The sequence below is a fragment of the Eutrigla gurnardus genome (assembly GCF_963514095.1).
Source record: "Eutrigla gurnardus genome assembly, chromosome: 6".
Taxonomy (NCBI): Eukaryota; Metazoa; Chordata; class Actinopteri; order Perciformes; family Triglidae; genus Eutrigla; species Eutrigla gurnardus.
The window spans coordinates 17961311-17983043 of NC_139920.1; the positions used below are offsets into that span (position 1 = coordinate 17961311).

Sequence of the window (21733 nt, forward strand, 5' to 3'; positions counted from 1 at the left end):
AGGCAGTTATTTAAAAAAGTAACTAACAGAGTAGAGTACACAAATGTCATCCAAACTGGTGAAACCTCAGCGCCGGTGATCAGACTCACAAATCCACACAGTTGTAGTTGTGTCTGCAGGCAGACATACATAATCCCTCTGCTTTACACAGCAAGAAACCCATTCACAAAACAACAAAATTATAATCCAGAGGAGTAATCCAAAAAAACCCTCTATTCCACAGAAAGATAATCCACAATTAACAGTCAATGCTCTTCTTCATCAACAATTTACTGTGTGAAAATGTGCAACGGCTGTCTCTGGGGTCACAGGATCTGATGGGTCACAGAACTTGGTTTAACACCAGGAGTCACAGCAGGCTGGTGGAGCGCCGGGTCTAACCAGTGTAATGGAGTCTGGGGCCCGGAATCAGAGCCCCGGTGCCTGGGGTTTTTCTGGCTGAATTTGAGCTAAATGCTAACGGAAGCTCTGTTCCTCTTCAGGGATGCATTGTGGGTGTTAACTCTGCGGGGCACCTTTAATATGCGTTGGTAGCTATATAAAAAGCTTCTTCTGGACTATTAAATTAAAGTGTCCTGCTTTGTTTTCAGAAGACGTTGTGTTTCCTGACAGGCAGCTTCTGTTTGGCCGTGGAAGATGAACTGTACAGCTTGGAGAGAGTGATCTATAGCGAGCCTATATGTCGGTTTCTCTCCACGGTTTCAAGTTGTACGATGGAGATATTTAAACGTCCTCTGCATTGGAACAGAAACAGTCCTCCGGTGGTTTAATCGCTTCCTATCATGTCAGCCCGACTGAGACGTGACACACAATAGAAGAAGCTGTTCTCTCTAAAGCGAGGACAGATGTTCTTCAGCTCCTTTGTCTCTGAAGACTTTGAGACAGACAGACGTGATTTACTCCAAACAGGAGTGTGTGTCTGCTCGGTGATTCGGAGGAACGAGCTTGTCCTCGCTACGTTTGTAGGTGTTGTTGTTTAAATCAGTGGAGAACAGAGGGAGGTGCTTTTTATTTTCCAGTGGGACTCAGACAAATTCATTTTCACAAACATGATCTCTGGCGGGCCCTTGGACTTTAAAATTGTGCGTTATCAGGGCTAATAAGGCGAAGGCCAACCCAGCACACAGATCCTGTTTAATGAGGCCCTTTCTAGCCTTAAATATCCTTAAACATTGTCCCATCTCTGGAATCCTTGTAAATATGGTTTCATTCAGCTGCTGCTAACGAAGCAATATGAATAGGCGTGTTTGTGTGTGTTCATGTGGGGGCCAGCAGACGAAGGCAAGGGAGATGGAGATGGCTGGATATTGAGACAGCGGGCCCCTGGGCAAAGACATGCAACTGGCCCCCAGCACCTCTACAGAGGAGCAACATATACAGATGTTTTGTGTCATCTCATAGTCGTTTTGGTCTTTTTGTAGTTGTTTTGCATCTCTCTTTGCTGCTGTTTTGCGTGTCATTGTGTCCCTTTGTTTTGAGTAGAGATGTTCCGATTTTTTCCCTCCCGATACCGATTCCGATACTCATGCTGTGGGTAACGGCCGATACCGAGTACCGATAACGATACCAGTGTGTTTAAAAAAAGAAAAAGATCATACTACGCCTGCATGACTGTGATATGATTATTATTGATATGATTATCACTGGCTCAGGTTAAACCCTTTGTAAAACATGAATGAATACAGCAAGTGGAAGCCATTTATTTTTAAATTTAGTTTTAAATAGAACAGAATAAAACAGTAGTGTAACAGCAACCTAAATAAATAAATATAGAAATAATTATTAAAAAAATTAAAGTGCAGCCACAATATTGTAAAATAAAAAGGCATACCGAACAACTCTAGTTTAGAGTCTCTGCTTTTTGATTCTTGAGTCTCTGGCTGGTTGTCACATGTCTCTTGAAGTGACGATCTGCAGGTGAAGGCGAGGCCGACACTTTGGGCCTCGGGGCCCGCTGGGGTTCCGTCAGTAATCCATCCACGTGGGAGATAAGTAATGGGCAAAGGTGAATCAATAGAGCCATATAACACTGTGGTTAAAGGACTCATTCGTACTACGTTGCAATGCCTGCTGGGACTCAGCGGTGAATGGAGGGAGTGTGAAAGAAGGAAAAGAGGAGGAGTGGGACCTCTCCATCACTCTGACTATGACCTTCCAGGAGTCACACTGTTATAGAGTACAAAACTAATGCCTCTATACATTATCTGAATATGCTGCATTATCATTATGCCTCTCCCTCTCGCTATCGCTCTTGCGGTCTTTCACTCACATGAAATGCACTCAGAAGCACAAAGCAGACACACACACAAATGTTTCCACCTATGCAATATTTGTAGATGAAATATTTGCGCACTGCAGGTCAGAGATGGAGAAACAGAACGGGAGAAAGATGGAGAGAGGATGAGAAGGCGAAGCGAGTTTAGCCTCACAAGCGCCTGTCCTCTCTCTCTCTCTCTCTCTCTCTCTCTCTCTCTATCTGCGTTGTGTGTGTGTGTGAAGAGGAGCATTGTCACTTCAGGAGATAACGTATAGACTTCCTGGACAAGAACAAGGTCAAGGCACGCACGCCGTCACAACACACTCCAATGTGTGCGCACAATGCCGACAATCCTGGGAAACAATGGAGGGTGAGAGGAGAGGGAGGAGATAAGAGCAACATGTCACACCGTTAGTTTGCAGGAGAAATGGCCGGAGAGGAGCGCAGTTGCCCCCCTCTAATCCCGCAGAATACTCATCGATTCCCGCGATGCCGTTGGTACGATAACACGTCCTCCGCACACCTCCGGTCTGCAGCAGTAACGTCGCTAGCATCCGTAGATTTGACCTGCATGACGGTTGTTTTTCTTCCAAGATTACTGCTGACATCTTTTGCTGTGTGATGGATGGTCCCGAGGTAATAGCACTGGTCTGAGGTAGATGGAGGTCCTTGACTGGAAGATGTACAATAGACTGCAGCTTGTGTGTGTGTGTGTGTCTGCAGGGCAGGATCGCAGCGAGGCGACTCTCATCAGGCGTTTTAAGGGCGATGGCGTCCGCTACAAGGCCAAGCTCATCGGCCTGGACGAGGTCACTGCCGCCCGTGGAGACAGACTCTGCCAGGACTCGATGATGAAGCTCAAGGTAAGGAAGAGTCTCTCTCGTCTTCTGTTTTCTGCAAAATCAAGAATTGTCTTGCTCTGTTGAGCTCGCAGCTGACATGCATCGTAAAGAATACGGTCGCCCATGGCAACGTTAATAGTTCTTCCAGTTCATGCATATTCAAAAGTTCCACTTTTCATTATGCATGTTTTGTGCACCGCCTGTGTGTGTGTGTGTGTGTGTGTGTGTGTGCACTGGGAAGTTCTAATTGATCGGCAGGACAATGATCAGTGCAGGTGGTAGTGAGGAGGTTAGCCATATGGATGCGAAGGGGACCGGGGTGAATGTCTCGTTTGCAAGGACGGCAACAATTAGAGGGAGAGGGAGACAGATGGGGCAGTTAGCCGATGAGAGGAGGCATAAAGAAGGGGGGGGGGGATCATTTAGGTGAGAGCTGAGAGACTATTTACTCATTTATAACTAAAGTCCGGACCAGCGAGCTGATTAAGTGACTGCGACGTTCCACTGATGGTCAGAGAACTGTGTTGCTTCTTTTTCCACAAAAGTTGGATGTATAATGCATCCGTGCAGAGCGCCTCGTTCATTATTAAATGTTGGACCCACGTACCGCGGGAGATGTTTGAATTAAGAAAATGTGTCGTGAAAACTCTCCAGCCAGGTGAGGAAGGGTGAGGAAGGGTGAGGAAGGGTGAGGATGGGACAGACAGCTCATTGATCAAACAGCTTCCCTCCTCCTCATTTATTCAGACAGGAAATCCATCAACTCCTTTTTGCTCTGATCTCCACACCTCTTCGTTTCACGCCGCTCCTCCTCTCTCTCCTGGCCCGACTCTCACTTCCTTGATCTCGCCCCTCTCTCTCCTCCCGCTCCTCCTTTTAACGGCTCGCCGATGCAAATGGGGTCGAGGTGAACGCGAAGGGGAGTTCCAGACTTAGATACACTCACAGGGTTATAAATCAATTGCATCTCCGTGAATTGTTGCGATTTAACTTTTCGCTGCGCCTGCCTTTTACGCTTGTTATTGATTTCCTTCAATTCCCACAATGCCTCTCAACGTCCAAAGATATGATATTAAGGTTTTTGCAGTCAGTCGAAGGAGAGCAAACGCAGCTTGATGCAAGACATGACTACGGTGGCCCTGAAGGGCAAACGCGAAAAAGAAAAACACAACCACATGAACAAAAACACAAATTTTTTTATTATTTGTAAAAGAATAAAAAGGATGCCTCAAAAGATTAATATGAACTTGAGGCTGCTGTAGATGGGAAGTTGATCTCACTTCCTCTGCCATGGGTTTCTCTCTGCAACTGACAGTCATCGACGAGTAAAAGGACAAATCCATTATTGAACAAGAACCTGGTCTTCATGTGGGAGAAGGCACTAAAGAGATGGCCTTTATGGACTCACATTCCCATAAAGCCGTGTGTTTCTTCCCTGCATCTGACCTGGTTGTTTGTCCATCTGTCCTCAGGGCATCGCTGCAGCAGCGCGCTCTAAAGGAGACCACAAACAGAAGGTGTTTCTGACCGTTTCCTTCGGAGGCATCAAGATCTTTGATGAGAAGTCAGGGGTAAGTAAGTGTGTGTGTGTGTGTGTGTGTGTGTGCGTGCATGCAGAATTTCTGTGTGTTTCTTCTGTTAATGAGGCATCTCCGTGAGAGGGAGGGGCCCCTGGGGAAATCACAAGGCCCTAATTGAAACCCTGAGAACAAGGGCTCTGTAGATGAGAGAACATGGCTGTCCCATTGTCTGCCTGTGTGGAAACAGCGAGAACACGGTTGTAGATTAGGCTCCGGGATCATGCGTGTCCCATCGTACAGGACGCTGTTCTGGTGGACCGGCTGATCTGTTCAGATCATAAAATCACCTGAATCATTCGTCCCCAAAGACCGGGCCAAGAAGATTTCATCACGGTCTCTGAACATGAAGTACCACAGTGTTGTTCGTTTGACATTTCTATCTGCAGTACACATTTGAGCCACACGAGGGAGCCCGAATGATCGTATTGTTCCGATGATTGCTGTCTACTTTTAATATTGAACCTAAGGGCTAGTGTACATTCTATTTGTTTGACTGATGAGAGGAAAGCCTGTTAACTTCACCGAAATGCATTTATGTAGTATTTAACGTGTATATATTTTAAATAATATGCATAGAACAAAGTTGTGATTTATCTTTGAAAAACGACCTTGTCCAGATACAGAAATGGTGCAGTAAGGATGGTCAGACACGCGTTAAATTCGCTCTATTCACGAATTACAGAAAAATTCTCCACAGACCCGAATGACCCTTAAAAAGCAGCGCGGTTTGCCTTCGTTTTGCTGTTGTAGAGACACATTGAGGACTCGGAGACTTGGACAGAGGGACCAGTCATAGATGGAGGACACTGAGCAGTGAATCCAGTTGTTACGTGATGTTGCAGAGCGAGTTTGCAGCTGGAGGGGAAAGTGGCCAGTAGAGGGTTTGGTGATTTCTGTCTCAAGGATCCTCTGACAGGTGTTGTCCAGGTTCGAGTCCCCAACTCCCCCCTACCTGTCACAGTATCCTTGAGCAAGAAATAGAACCCTACATTCCTCCTCCGGACACACATACACGGAAGATTAGTGAAATTAATACAGTAATGTAACAAGATACCAAGTAATGATGAGTCATGTGATTCCGTTTTAAAAAAGTTAAAAAGTATTTGCCCAACAGTCCTCGGGCCTGTTGTGGATCGTCAAGCGTAAATCAAGCTTAAATCCCACAGGGCGAGCACGATAACATATGTTTAATCTTGTTTACAAAAGTGCTTTTTTTTTCTTCAGGGATCCAATACATTCTTTTCAAAAGGCATCTTTTTTTTTAACTGAAGTTTGATTGAAGTTAATAATTCCTTTGTCATTTGTAGGCGTAACTTTTTAATTCAGCTTTTTTTTAAGGCCATGTAGTCAAATCACATCACCGTGCTTTACCGTGGTGTGTGTTTCCGTGTGTGTGTGTGTGTGTGTGTGTGTGTGTGTGTGTGTGTGTGTGTGTGCGCACACCCAGCAGTAATTCAAAAGGGCAGGGTGTGAGACAGGCGGGACGCAGTAACCAGCGGCCTCCTGCATGGCGGCCATATTGCACGCAGCCAAACTCATCCGTCAGCGGTCCAATCCCTCTTCTTTTATGGCCCTCGTTTCTCTTCGTCTCATTTCCCTTTCTGACACTTCGAAACCCTCTACGACGAACGATTGCGAGCCGGAGATGGAGAGGGAGAGGAGGAAGGAGAAAAGGGTGAGCGAGGGAAGGTGAGAGGAAACGAGGATGTGAGACGGAGGCGGGAGGGGCGAAGACAGACGGAGGGAGAGGGATCGGTGGACAATCTGGGAGCATATGTCAAAGTAAAGATCTCTACTGGGAGACTTTGTCCTCTGTCTCCGCACATTAATATTAACTATAGAGGTATGCTGTCCTTACCATCAGTCCTTCAACCATTTCTAATGGCGAGGGAGAGGGGGAGACGGGGGGGGGGGGCTCTGCTGAGGTTCAGGGATCTTGACAGTCTCGTTCCCCTCCTGTGCATCAGTCAGCCTGATGGGCGGATGGATGTACGGCAGAGGAATGGATGGATGGCCTCTCCGTCGGAGGAGGGAAGGTCATGCAGGATGGAGGGAGGTGGTGCTTGAGATGGAAGAGAAGAAGAAGAGGGGGGGACATTAATCTAGCAGAGGGCAGACATCTCTCTCTCTCTCTCTCTCTCTCTCTCTCTCTCTCAAGACACATACATGCATGGAGACACGACCCTCGTCAATCCTTTCTCTATCAGTCTCGCCAGGGCCGCTGCACCACATCAGGTCAAGAACTCGCTAGGGTGGAGGGCCGAGCCCGCCGGCCTGCTGCTCCATCAGTGATTAGTCCGGTTCAGCCAGTGCAGAGGTCTATGGGAATGGTTTGACTGGGAATTGATCAGGCAACAACCTTTCGGTTCTGAGGAGTGAAGCCGATGCTGCCTTAAACTTAAACTACATTAAACGTATTAGCAAACCCTCCCGGTTACCAGGGAAACAGAGTGAATGGCTTGTGAAAACTTGAATATAAATTACAGGTCTTAATTGTTTTTTCTTGGGGGGGGGGGATATAATGCCTTTTGAGTTGTCCATCATCAGGAATTAATGAACTTGGCGAGGCAAGCCTCCTCCAGGCGCATTAAGTCCTGATAATGGACACCTCGCCTGGCGTTATTTACACGTAAGGTCCAGCTTATGTCTGTTTACCTCGTACAAGGGACCAATTAATCCTCCGCGCTAACTGCTAATCTCGCTCCTGTCCAGGCTGGAGAACGGACGGCCTCTCTCATCATGGTTTTCCTCCAGGAGGGAGATGTGAAGGGCTGGGAGGAGAGGAGGGGGAGACTCCCTCCCTCCCTCCCTCCCTCCCTCCCTCCTCCCTCCCAGTGTAACAGGGAATATCTTGGTTCAGCAGCCAGCGACTGCTGAAGGGCATGCTGCCCAAAGTCCCTCAGAGATACTGTGTGTGTGTGTGTGTGAGAGAGAGAGAGAGAGAGAGAGAGAGAGAGAGAGAGAGAGAGAGAGAGAGTAATAGTGCATATCAACAGTGCTGGAGAGAAAAGAAGAGTGAGCACACAGTCACTATCAGCGTGGTGTTGGGGTTGTAGCAGGAGCAGATTTGGTTATCAACAGTTAATTATTAATGTCAATATGATTATCAGTATTAATAATTATATTTAATATATTATCATGATATAATCATGAATAAACGGGGCTCCACCCTGGGATCAGGGAAAAGATAACCTAAAACTGTATTCAGTCTCAATATAAAGGTTTTATACTCACATGCCAATCATCGTGATCATTGGCATAGAAGTATAAAAACCATTGAACAATTAAAAAGGCCTGAAATTCGAGCACTAGCCTTCACAACCTGCTGTTACCCAGTGACACATACACAACAAGCACAAGAGGGTGCTAGTTCTAATATAATAAGATTTATTAAAATCAGTAATAATGATCACAATCAATAACACTGCAATTAACAAAGCCTTATTACCTAACTACCTAACACACAAAGCTAAGCTAAACAGAAGGAGAGACACACGTGGAGTGTGTGTGTGCGTGTGTGTGTGTGTGTGTAGAGAGAGAGGGAGAGGTGGCCGGGTGCAGCCACCAGATGGAGCTATTCCTCACAGCGTTCAGGGGGCGGAGCCACTGACGTCCGATAGGATCGCGAGAGAGAGAGAGCGAGAGAGAGAGCGAGAGAGAGAGAGAGAGCGAGAGGTGGAGCTATGTCCTTAGCGTCCGGAGCCGGAATAGGGCACCAGTTGTGTGACGTTGCACTTCGCACCCAGGTGCGAGGTGACACTAAAATGGTGGTTGTAGTTTTTTATCTCCTTTGTTCCTTTGTCCTGACCGCATGTGTAGGCTTTTGTAGGCCGCATTGTGTAGTCCTACTGCTGAGGTCCCAACAGTGGTGTTTGTTGCTACACCCACCTGTTTCAGTAAACTTCCCCAGAGAACACATCTGTTTGAACATCTTCGAGCGGCGTCCTTGTCGTCGATGCCGCCAGACACGTCGTCCGTGGTAACGACCTCCCTCCTGGGATTTTAATCTCACCGTTCTGTCCAAACTTTGCCTCGTGCAACACAAAACCTTTAAACGTTTTTTTTGCAACAGAAGTAAGTCGTAGTTGGAGAATAATGACATTTGCTGTGCTAATAAACAACTCGGCACATCTGGTGTTTACAGTAGAAGGTGGAGCATCACCGTCACCGCTGCTAATGGTGCGGCTTTTAAGCGGTGGATGAACCGCTTTGAGGGTCTCAACTAGGCGTGGGCCGATGTGACAACTTCCTGTCTTGATTATCCCTCCAAAATAAATGCAATATTATCCCGATAATCATCCACATAAGCTTAATACTTTTAGACTGGCATCACTTTACATTTTGTTAAGGTTTATTGATAAGAGCCACTTATTTTTTTAAGTGAAGATCCTTTTTAGTGACAAAAAAATTCCAATAATGTTAAAAAAGTCGATGATGAATCAAAAGGTTTCCCTGCATAAATGAAAAAAATATATACAGTATTTTTTCAATCAGGCTCTATTTTTCCACTTTCCGTTCGTGGTAATATTCATGATTATCCCCATAATGGAAATTCACCACGATCAACTTACTGTGAGTTTTTTTTATATAGATTTGCGATTAAATCCTCGACCGTCCCATGAAATGACTCCTTTAGCTTTCATAATTAAATCAATTCATTCAAGTTAGCAGAGGGCTAAACCGGAACTCATTTTATATACTTGTTGATTTTTAATGATTTTTGGCTGGATGTTTATTAACTCATTTTTCCTGTGGCGTGACACACTCAGAACACATTTGGTTTTGCTTTACCGAGACTTTAAATAAGGGGGGAAAAGGCCCAGTTTGCAATTCTTATTTTTTAAGTAGCGTATTTCCTCGAAACAAAAGTCCATTTCACATTCACCGTTAATGTCACAGGGTTAGAGTATGTTTCAGAGTAATCTCATTTCGGCAGTAGTGGTGCTTTTTCAGTCATAAAAAATGAAGTGGATCGTTAAGTGAAGGTTTAGACTGCTGAACTGCCGTCATCGGAACTACAACTCCCTCTGCACCGCATGCATGGAACACCGGCCGCATCCTGTCCAAGATCTTTTCAGCACTTTATATCAAATAGTGGCCGCTGTAGACCTGACGGAGCCGGCGCCGGCTCACGTAAAGCGTTTCCACGCTCTCAGATCTATTCGCTGCCGAGACGGAGCGGCCGTCTTCATTATCTGCTCTCTTTGAATCCGAGTTCACCGCCCACCCAGAAATAATTCAATAACCTCGGCAAATGGGCTCTGAGAGTGTGTGTGTGTGTGTGTGTGCATGTGTGTGTGTGTGCATGTGTGTGTGTGCGCCTTAGCTGTCATTTTCAGGTCAATCAGAGGTGATAATAATAATCATTATTCTAATTATTAAATTTAGAAGACTTGACTCATACAACGATTATCTATTTCTACTGGGGCTCTCAGTGTGTGTGTGTGTGTGTGTGTGTGTGTGTGTGTGTGTGTGTGTGTGTGTGTGTGTGTGTGTGTGTGTGTGTGTGCACGTCTGCCACCATGTTAAATTGGCGTCACTCTGGAGCGGCTTCAAAGGGAGCAGATGCGAGTGTTTAGCCTCTGATGTATAGAGCTGCAACCCCTAGCATGCACTCAAGGGCTGCTGGGTCATTATGCGACTGCGCGTCTCTGCTCCCAGCATGCAGCTGGCGTGGACAGTAACAACAAAGCGAGCATCTAGTGTGATTTTCACAGAGGGCCATCGCGACTAAAGTTTGCGTGTGTCGTGCAAGCGAGGGCCACAGATGAAGTGATCAAGCCGACAGCTTGCCGAGCTGTGATTGTCACTGATGCCCCCCCCCCCCCGTCCTCAGGAAAAACAGTGCCATCTGCCACAGGCAATGCCAGCTTGGCACTCTCCCCACCCGGGCTAAACTAGAGAGGGCAGGGGAGCTAGGAACAGTTTAATATTGGATACAAGGTCTCTGTGTGAGTGTCTGTTTCTGTTTGTACACATGGTGGGGGGGGTCTGCTTTTGTGGAAATATGTAAAGCTGAATTCCTCCGTTTCACAACATTTTCACAAGAATAAAGTGACGTTTCTCGGCTGTTGTCCTGGCGACGTATTAAAACCCCCTGTGTCGTATCCTCCCTGCAGGTCCTCCAACACCACCATGCGGTCCACGAGATCTCCTACATCGCCAAGGACATCACGGACCACCGAGCCTTCGGCTACGTCTGCGGGAAGGAGGGCAACCACCGCTTCGTGGCCATCAAGACGGCACAGTCGGTCAGTGTGTGCGTGTAAGCCGCTGTGTGTGTGTGTGTGTGTGTGTGTGTGTGTGTGTGTGTGTGTGTGTGTGTGTGAACCCGGTTTATATGGGACTCATCAGCCTCTCCTCTCAATGCCACCAACCTCTTGACATTTAGATAAAGACCTTTTGACACCAGCTCGTGTCCCCTTTTCGCTGCTCGTCAAACAAACTGTTTGTTCTAGTGCTCTTGGGTGTGTGTGTGTGTGTGTGTGTGTGTGTGTGTGTGTTCCTGTAATATCAAGGACCCCTCTTGGACCTGTTGTGATTTGTGTTGCCGTTGTTGTGTCTGTGCGCCCCGGCTTGTTTAGTCTGGATCCAGCTGGCTCGCTTTGTCGCCGTATTGATTTCCCATAGAGAGTCGATGAGGGTTTGAGTGTGTGTCACCAGCTCTAATGGCGTATCCATCCTCCCAGGGCCACGGACACACACACACACACACACACACAACCTGCACTCATAATTTACACCAACCTGGCTCGTGCTCACAAACATTGTTGCTGACCAGTTGCTACCCTGCCGAGCAGCGGAGCGCGAGGCCGAGTTCCCATCAGTCACCTGTGCTGTCGTCTACCTGAGGTGCGCCCGAGGAAAGGTCACCCTTCTCTTTTACTCACATTTCCAGCATTTGAAGCCACCATCGCTCGCAGTCAGACCGCCACTCGTGGAGCCGACGCCGAGAGGAATGGCCGAGGCTGTGGCTGTAATTGGAAAGCGCCCGCTTTGATGTGAATTAACAAATCGCCTCTGTTGTCACGGAGACGAAGGACTTAAGGTTGTTCCCCGAAAAAAAGCCAATTTAAGAGCACATCCGCAAGTAATTGGCTTAGCACTCGACCCGAAGTCGCAGCGCAGGAAGGATGCGTTTCCTTTACCACGTTTTAGTGGAGAAGATAGAGCTGCTAATTGTGTTTCTTCCCTTAGTTCATCTTTTTTATACGTTTTTTAAGAAGTTATAGTTATCATGAATACAAATAAATCTATGAAATCAACCTTGTATGCAATTTGCAGGATGGCTGCAGAGAGTTAGAAGCTTCTTAGTGTCAGTTCAGACGTATTGATTCAATACTTAGATCTCTTTGAAGAATTGACAACAAAATGCCACTGTGATCAAATTATCGTCCGCAATATAAAATAACGTCTAGATTCGTTAGATTGGGCTTTTTCCTTTACGTTGAGCACGTGTACAGATTTCAGTTTCCAGCTTAGTTTAGTCCAAAATATCAGCGGTGTCAATCAAAGGAGTCCAGAATCATGCAGTCAAATGCTTCATTTGACACCAGGGCTCAGTGATCATACATACATAATCCCATCATCTGTGGTTGCACTTGTGTTTTCAGTGTGACTCCTCTGATCGGATGCACCAGATCTCACACTTGTGATTCAGCCGGACCAATCGGAACAATAATTGGATGTATTTCAAAGGAGTGGCTCAACAAAGGTGGATGAACACACTTCCCATCAATATTTCCGTGGCCTCCTCCCCCTGTATCAGTAGACCTGTTTTATTTGAAGAGCAGCCGCTGACAAAGCTATGCTAATTAGCTGAGATAAAACACACTTTCCTAGAAACTCTTCACAATTAAAGTCCCCCGTTATTTTATAAGCTTTTACGTTAAAGCAGAAAGTCAGGAAACATTTTGTCAGCAGTGACTCAACGGACTCGGACAGCAGGTCGTACGTTTGATAAATTGTAAATTGGAGTCGGGAAGCTGTCTACACCTCACTGAGATCCGGACTGGATGCGAGCCAGGCCACCTCGGCATGCGATCCAGCCCACCGGATCCCAGCGAGAACCAGATCCGTACAATTGCTGCACACCTCTCGTCCAGCTTTGAAGGTTTTCTTTCGGTTTGATCACTGCTGCATAAAACCGTCTCCCGCTGTGCATTCAGGCACTTCCCTCTGGAGGTTGTTTCAGGAAATCACTAACTGAATTTGAGTAAGATGGGGCAGATGGGCTGGAAATTAAATATACCAAGAAATACATTCTTAATAAATTCAGTGGCAGGATATCCTGGAGACCCGTCTGTAACCAGCACCAGAAGTTAATTTGGGTAAGGGGTTGAATCTGGTGCATTAATATTCATGGGGATTTCAACCAAAAAACTCCTGATCAGCGCAGACTTTTAATAGAACGCTGTACGTCTGCTGTAGGAACGACTGTCAGCTGGAATCATCCTCACTGTTGCTGTGGGCTGCGAATCACTCATTTGATTCAGGAGCGTTCAACGGAGGTTATCTCGTCGCTACGCTCCATTGTGGCTGCTCCTCCCAGACCGCACTCAGAGCTTTTCCGCCATCCCAAATTCGCCTCTCGTCTCGGCTCCGTCGTCTTTTCCCTCGATGTTTTAATAGAGAAGAATGACACAGATGGCGAGACGAGATGGAGACTAGAGGACGTTTCGTCAAATGCAAAAGGGGGTCTGGACGTGACGGAGTGGCGATACATTTGAGACGCCGTTCTACCCCCAGTGTCGCCGGCAGAAACACAACCCCAAAGTAGAAGTGTTTTATCCGAGGCAGCCTTCAGCCCGTTAACTCTGGTTGCACTCCGCATACCCCCAATCAATAATTGATTAGGTCTGAAACAGCGGCGGACCGGAGGACTCTTCGCTGTGACAGTAGTTATAAGTTGTGAGTCATCTAACTGGTTTATTGTCTGTACTTTTTGCTCCCCTGACAAGAAAAGATGGAACAAGGGAAGACAAGAGGCTATCTGCTGATCAGTCCTCGTCACCGTCTGAACCAGGACGGGAACATGAGTATACTACCTGTGCCTTGATCCGGTTTGCAGATCCTAATCACATCAGGGACCACAGACGGATGGAAATGTCGATGAGGGCCGCAAAATCACAATACGGCCCCGCTGTAAATTTCAAATTGCAGGAGATGCATTTTATTTGTTAAATGCCTGTCATTTTCCTCATCATATCATACAGTCTTATGAAAACAACTTCCCTGCTAAAAACACACCTTAATCATTTTAAAGCAACAGTGAGAAGGATTCATCGCAACCAATTCATGTAATGTAATATGAATTGGTGTACAATGTCCATAGGGTGCGAGCCTTCTTCTTTTTTCAAAGAAAATGAGAATGATGATGTAAAAATGAGCATTTACGCAAATCATATTGCAATTGCAAGGGATTTAGGATTCATTTACGTCACTCGCGCTAGACGCGCCAGGGAGGCGGCGGGACTTGCCTCGATGTAGACACAGACAATGTCTCATCAATCGTGGCTAGATAATCACTATTGCTGCTTTGTACATGTTTGAGTCCCAGATACATCGAGTGATCAAACGCCGTCCTGTCTGAGTTCATAACATCACTCAGAGGTGCTCGGTGGAATGGATTCACTGTGAATAGCAAGACACATCGGCTGGTTTACTATAAACCCAAAATAAACTCTTTATTTGTGATTTAATCGCAATAAACGTATATAAATGATGCCGAAATGACTCCAATATAATGATGATTCATAAAAAGTCTGAAGTAATGCTATTTTTAGTCTGTCTGCAAGGCGACAAGCAAACAACTTTTAAAATGCTCGTTTTCTGAATGGAGTTTGGATCGATCAGAGGTATGCTATGCTAACACTGTAGCTTCTCCATCATCTAGGCATAAATACAGCAACAACCTTGTTGTTTGTAGAGACAGTTTCTGGCTCATGCGTTCTGCTGCAGGTTATTGTTGCAGCCGGGCGGCTTATTAGGCTCAACTGATGAGAGGTGCCTGAGTGGTATCGGGAGTGCTTGTATCAGAGTAGTTTTATGAGAACATGAGTACAGTGTAAGACATGATACTGGTATCAGTGCATCCGTAGCAACTGCAATATCACTCAGGTATATTTCAAAATCGTTCAGCCCTAATGTAGATGTAAATGAGCTAACTCTGTCTCTTTTAAATCGATAAATAAATCACAGGCAGTACTATGGATTTAGAAATTCATAGTCTGGAACGTTTCCTGAGTTTTGCCTCTCCAATGTTTGCAGTGATGTGTCAGCATTAAATTAATCACAGGGGCACGAAAACAATCTGTCCCAAAGACATTGTTGCCTATTTAATGAAAGATTTTAGACAAACCAATTGCGGAACTGGCAAAAGTGTCCAAATCACTTTGCCGCTATTTTGTTTTTTCGGCTTGTGGCCTAATGGGATCATCTATAATCAGCTGTCAGCAAACCAATCGGGTATCTATGAGTCAACCTGCCTTAGCGGGCGTTAAATTAGAAGAAAAGAAAAACAACCCATAATGGTCTTTTGGGAAGGTGAAGGTCCAGTTTGAGTAATGCATTGAAATAGGATGATCAGACACTAAAACCCCGCACAGCATTTAAGAGTAAACGTGTCCTTGCTCTTGACGATTGTGTGTTCAATGCTGTGCGTGTGCATAGCGCATGTTAATCCTTCCTTATCTTCCCCAGGCCGAGCCGGTGATCCTGGACCTGCGGGACTTGTTCCAGCTCATCTATGAGATAAAGCAGAGAGAGGAGATGGAGAAGAAGGCCCAGAAAGACAAGCAGTGTGAACAGGCGGTCTACCAGGTACACCTACCGACTCTCCCTTACCTGCTCCGTTTTAACCCTTTCTTATCAGGGGTTAGGGTAACTCCTCTGGCTGCAAAAAGAAGTCTGACTGCATAGAAGTCCATGACAAAATGACCCAATTTCTCATCTATTATCTCAGTAAATATAGTAAATATGAGTTCATGGTCTCAATCTCTAGTTTAGTAAATGATGGTCCATTTAAAGTCAAATAGACATAAATCAAGGGATGCTTTAGGGGCGGGGCTACCTTGTGACTGACAGGTCGCTACCATGCTACCAATGTAGTTAGCTACTAAGAGGACACTTAGCTGTAAAGTTGACCTTGAATTAGATCAGTCCAGATATGGTCACTTCCTTCACTGGGTTCAAAAATGCCAAGATGGCGACGGCCAAAATGCTGAACTTATATATATTGATATTTTAAAAGCTGGCGGGGCAGGGAGAGACACTGAGAGGTTCTGACACCGCCGATGATGAAAGGTCACTAATGAGGCAGGGTGAGACACACTGATTCATTAATGGTAATAATTGATTAATACCATGCTAGTACCAAAAAACATGGTGCAACCAAACCACGTTGCCGGTGCGACCGGTAATTCTCGTTAACCTCCCCTCCTTCGTCTGCCATAAGTGTGACGAGCTTCATCAGAGACTCTTCACAGACGAGTCGAGGAAGACTTGAAAGAACAGGAAAGCAAGCGATTGACATGCGGAGCAGCCACTTTGAGGTTTCATCAGTCGCACCATCTGCCCATTGTGCTCATTTCACATTCCTCTCCTCCCGACTTCTTCTGCGTCTCCTGTTTAATTTCTCTTTATCTCTCCGTCTCCCTCTGATGATTGCCAAATGATTATCTGAATGCTGGGAAGCTGCCGTGTCTTGCTGTGCTTTGCGCCTCCTCTTAACTCGCCCCCCCCCCCCCCCCCCCCCCCCCCCTCTTCTGTCTTCTCCCCTTTGCTCCTCTCTTTTTCCTGCCGCCGCTCGTCTGCAGACGATCCTGGAGGAGGATCTGGAGGACCCGGTCTACCAGGTAACTTCCTGACCGTCCGGCGACGTTGCCGTCACCTGCTTGCTCCTCTCTGTGTGCACTGTGGGGAGGCGGGTTGGTTTACAGTGTGGCACACGTGTGTTTTTGGGGGAGGCGACGACTGAACGCTCCAACGTGAGCGACCACGGGTGCATGTCGGGCTGCATGATCAGCAAAAAGATAGATGACTTTTTCTCTTTCTCTTTGCTGCTAAAATTCTCCTCCATGTGTCACTGAGATCTATTCTTCAACTACTTGTTGTAACGAGAGCCAACGGCGTGCTGCAAGAATGACATTTCTGCACTTCCTGTTCCCTCGCCTTGAAGTCAATGGGTTGTTTTTTAAAATGTTTTTTGGGTCAGATGCCTGAAATAACGTCTAATAATGAAGAGAATCTGACATTTAGTTCTATGATATAAATATGGAGTAAATATCCCACTTTTTTAAGCTTAATGTGTCTTCAAAAAGGCAGCTGCTACCTCGTGGCAAAGTGAGACGACTGAACGCCATCGAACCAAACACAGGCCCACCTTTATCTTAATGTTAGCGTTTTACTTTTCATTTACGCTTTCAAAAATAAAAAAAACAATGTTTATCTTGCAGAACAAAACCTGTTTGCCACTTATTTTTGTGCAAAAATCCAACGTCCAGTGGAAAACCTCCTTGCTTTTTGTCGAGGGAACCAGGTTGACGCTGACTTCCGGGTCGGCCTACAATAAAACCCATCATCCCTGCAGCACACTAATGACAATGCTGTTTGACTAATCAACCTCTGCAATTTCACCACTTTTTTTCTTTCAATTTCTTTATCTTCCAATTTCTCTCCCTGCTTCTTGTTGTCCTCTTCTCCCTCCGCTGCCGACGTTGTAGTACATTGTGTTTGAGGCGGGACACGAGCCCATCCGCGACCAATCGGAAGAGAGCATTTATCAGGTACCCACAAGCTTCGTCTTGTCTGCTTTGCGTCTCCTTGCATTTCCCGTTGCCGAGGATTCGGCTGGGTTTAGGCTCCCAACAACAAGTGTGTTTTAAAGAAAAGAGGTAATCTGCCATTAGCTCGGCAGCAGGTTCATCCCTCTTTAATGGGGTGGATGTAGAGAGGTCTGCTCGTCAAGTGAATGGCTGTCTTTTCACTCATAAATAAACACGTACACACAGGAAATAAAAGAGAGGCCAACAACCAGCCAACACTCTCTAGAGCTTCTAGAACTAGCTACCCCAGGGAAGGGAGGCTTTCTTTAGGTGCTCTCCTCAGAGACTTGGGTAGACCTCTGGGGGATGAAGAAGGGAGGAGGAGGTGGAGGTTATTCCTGGCCTGTTGGGAAGGCGGACCCCTCCCCCTTTTTTCTGCTCCTCCTCTCCCTCTTTTCTCGAGGAGATGAAAGAAAAGCGAGGGGGGGGAAGAGAGATTAATCACCAGCCTCTCGTTTGATCTTTAAATAAAAATGGATTGAAAATAGACGAGGGAGTGTTGGCGCGCGCACAAACATGTACAAACATCAGGCGTGAGAAACGTGAGCCTCAGCCAGGAACTAATGTAGGAATGAAGATGGCAGCTTCTGGAAATAAACACGACAACAGTATATCCACCTTCTTCTCTCCGATTAGAGCACACCCACCTGGAGACGGATGCAACTTTACTGTAGGAGAAAACAAAAACCCGTTGTGTCTTCTCGTTGCACACACGCTGTCAAATCCATCAGCCTGCGTGACACGGAGTTATTACATGTCTCCACGTGTGCGACAATCTGAGTTATTACACGTCTGTGGGTGTGATAAGCAGCCTTATCCATTCTTTATTAGGCAGAGAGGGAGCGAGAGCGTCACCTCGGGCCGATAGTCGACTGATTAGCTCGTAGATGAGTCGTCACTCTGCAGATTTAATTCAGATTACCCCTACACACACACACACACACACACACACAGTGATTGATTAGCTTCCTGAGGAGCCAGGTTTCAGGGTTTCAGGCTTCGGTCGCAGTGATGAAGTGTAAAGTCTCATTGTGTGATTGAACCGGAGGCGAGAGACTCTGGCTGTTCTCTGACTCTGTTGGCCGATTGTGTAGGTTCCCACCAGTCAGCAGAAGGAAGGGGTCTATGACGTCCCAAAGCGACACCCAGTGAGTGACCCGTGTGTTTGCCCGAGTCCCGTCGCCCACCTCAGCCTGCCTCCCCCACCCCCACCCCCGTCCTCTCAGACAAACCTCTCAGCTGCTCACCCCCCCGAGCTGTAAAGCCTCTCCCTCCGGGTGCACCTCCCCTTTGGTTTTTCCTCCAACGCAGTGCGCCTTTTTTACTGTTTCCCTGAGAGGTTTGCTGGGACCCGGTGCTCGTGTGCTGTGCTGCTCCTCTTGCTTGTGCTGGTGTGGTGGTTGTGCCCCCCCCCCTCCCTCTTTCCTCCTCGCTCCCCGTGGTGAACCGGGATACTGTGTGTGACTGTGATGAAGCATGTGTTTTGGCTGTGGTTTCGCCAGCAGTGAATACCGACACAAAACCTGCATGACCTTTATCCCGGATTGCGTTGAACACACAGTTTTGTCACTGTCATCATTCCTGTAACGGATATAAACGATGTGCCTGACTTTAAACGTGCATGAGTCTCTCTCGATATTTATAGGATGTTCATGCATAAAGGTTTTTAATCTGTGTCACTGTTTGTGTGCCTGCGCACTGTGTGTGTGTGTGTATGTGTGTCAGTGGTTATGATGAAAGATGACCTTGACTGCTGTCAGGCTGCACTATAACTCAGCCGCTCTTTTATCGGCCTATAAAGATGCAAGTTATATTGTTGCCTGATTTAATCTGCTAAAATCTTCACGCTCCCAATAACCAGGCTGCAATTCCTGTGTGTGTGTGTGTGTGTGTATGTGGGGGGGGTGGTTGTGTGTATGTGAGGTTGTCTATGTGCATCAGTATGTGAACACTTCATCCCATGTTGGTGGTCCATGGATCAGTAATCCCTCAGTCCATCCAGCAGATCAGTGTGTATTCCCCTTCAGATGTTTTTTTCTTTATTTTTTTTTATCCTTAAACCTCTAAAAACCGGACTCCTCCACGGCGCGTCACGACCGGCAGTCACAATCCCACTCTATGAATTTCGGTGGACTTGGAATCCGTCTCGCGGTTTTCTGGCTGCATATTATCCCCGAGCTTTGGTAAGAAGCTTACAGGCGCCGTAGTATTTCTGTTCTCGCCTCAACCCAGCAACACAACACATGCTGCTATTTGGATTGCCTTTGTGTTGGCAGGTGTCTGAACGCGGACAAATCCAATATTTCTCCCTTGTTGTGCAACCAATTGGACTCGTCGTCCATTCTGGTTTAAATAAAGCAAATTTGAGTCTTTCAGAGGGACCGAACACAACCGGGATCATAGAACTTGAAGAATGTAATTTGTGGCTCACAGCTTGTACTGTCATTTGAAGACAATTGAATGTGGTTCTAAGGTGAATATACAAACTGCTTCTCTCTCTGTGGGTTGAATCTTTCCAGCATGTTCCGCCACAGTAAGTGATGTCACAGCAGGACTTTTCCATTATATTGTATTCGAGCAGCCTAAAGGAGAACATTTCTTATACAACAACTACAGTCTGGCATTTAGTTGGAAGAACTGATGCTAAAATGGCTGCAAAGCTGCTGCTGAACGATGTGAATGAAAGTCAGCAGATAACAAAGGAGCTACGTAACCGACACAGTGAATTAGTTCAATTATGGTTTAGCTTATTAACGAATTTAGCCAATAATATTATTTACAGGGCTTGTATTTAAAAAATTATACAACACACAAATATAATAAAAATGCATTACATTACAAACACCTTTGTGACAAACCAAAGCAAGTAAAAAAACGAATATTACACACTATTGTTCATAGCTCTGTTTCAAAATCAAATATCACATTTATATTGATTCTCACGTGAATCTTCTTTGACTAAAAATCGCTTTATAAGTCCTATCAATTATTATTATTAATAATATCATTTTTAAATAAACATTTTTAAATCCATTTGATGTATTTTCCTTTTCAAAACTCCTCCTTTCACTATTAAACATAAACAAACATCCTTTTTTTCTGATTCGATTTTGCAGTTTTCCACCTAATCTCTAAATGTGAGAGTTTATAAATACTTTGTGTATATGATGCATGAGCACTCATTCTTCCTACGCGGTCGTCGTGCCGTGAACACAGCGGTGGTTCCTGCTGTGACATTGCTGAGCGGCGAGTGAGCAGAGGCAGCAGCTTTTATCCCACCGTTGTTATTTCAGGTGGATTTACTGTTTGTCTCGGTGGACAGCGGCGGTCCATCTCCGTCCTCTCAGGAGACGGATTAGCGGCGGACAGTAGTCTTAGATGAGGTCTCGCCGATGCACCTGGGACAAAATGATAGCACCGGCGGCAGAAATGCGACCTCCTGTCCAAAGCAATCGCTTCTGTTGTTTACTCTGTCGCCTTCGTAAACGATGAGAAATCCATAAAACACACACACACACAAGGCCATTTCAATCTACTGACCCGGTACGAACTGAGAGTGTGTGTTAAATCAACAGAAGCTCTCGCTGCCTCAGGGGTCAGCAAATTACCTCAACACGTCAACTCTGTCCAAACACTGGATTAGTATGATACACCATATCAAATGAAAGTATAATTTATCAGGAATTATCAAATAAAATAATAAAACTACACCCTCTGGCTGGGCTGCACCAACAAGGACTCATTTTTAAACCTGATTAAATAATAGTTTATCTTTAAATCATGTTGCATGATCAATGTTGGTCATGAGCGTGTTCTAGTCCTGGTCAATGCGAAAGGCATCCAAAGATAACTTTTGTTATGAATAGGACACTATAAATAAAATGTAAATGCTCCAAACTTAAGCTGGCTATCTTAAAAATAAGACAATTCAAAGCTCTCTTAAACGTCAGTTTAGCTTTGACTCTAAAGCTCAAATGAAATCTAATACTGAGTGAACTGTGATCCAATATTAAGTTAAAACTTCACACTTCAGGAGATTTAACTAAAAGCTTCTTTTTTTAACAAATTGAGCAAAAATAATCAAGTTCCTTGAACAAAGTTAAGGGACAGACTCGACCTAATTGAGTTTTATGATGCCGCTGCTAAATTTGTCCCAAGATACCAGTTCAGCAAGGAAACTGTTGAACAGGAAGACAAGAGGCAGTCTCTCCCTCTTTATCTCTAGACACT

At 45.8% G+C, this 21733-nt stretch overlaps 2 protein-coding genes across 6 annotated transcripts in view; one reads left to right on the forward strand and one right to left on the reverse strand.

The window, feature by feature from the left end:
• The window catches only part of prkaa2 (protein kinase, AMP-activated, alpha 2 catalytic subunit), a 456922-nt gene that overhangs the window by 393268 nt on the left and 41921 nt on the right, over positions 1 to 21733 (reverse strand). The gene's annotated exons all lie outside the window — the stretch shown is intronic.
• Positions 1 to 21733, forward strand: part of dab1a (DAB adaptor protein 1a) — an 83924-nt gene that overhangs the window by 47703 nt on the left and 14488 nt on the right. For 4 of the 5 annotated variants that reach the window (XM_084012450.1, XM_084012449.1, XM_084012451.1 and 1 more), the window contains exons 3-9: positions 2981 to 3120; positions 4572 to 4670; positions 10799 to 10930; positions 15381 to 15500; positions 16496 to 16534; positions 17402 to 17464; positions 18598 to 18651. In XM_084012450.1, coding sequence (XP_083868576.1) covers positions 2981 to 3120; positions 4572 to 4670; positions 10799 to 10930; positions 15381 to 15500; positions 16496 to 16534; positions 17402 to 17464; positions 18598 to 18651 — 647 coding nt within the window. The remainder of the gene's footprint in view (positions 1 to 2980; positions 3121 to 4571; positions 4671 to 10798; positions 10931 to 15380; positions 15501 to 16495; positions 16535 to 17401; positions 17465 to 18597; positions 18652 to 21733) is intronic. The other variant, XM_084012453.1, reaches the window with a different exon arrangement.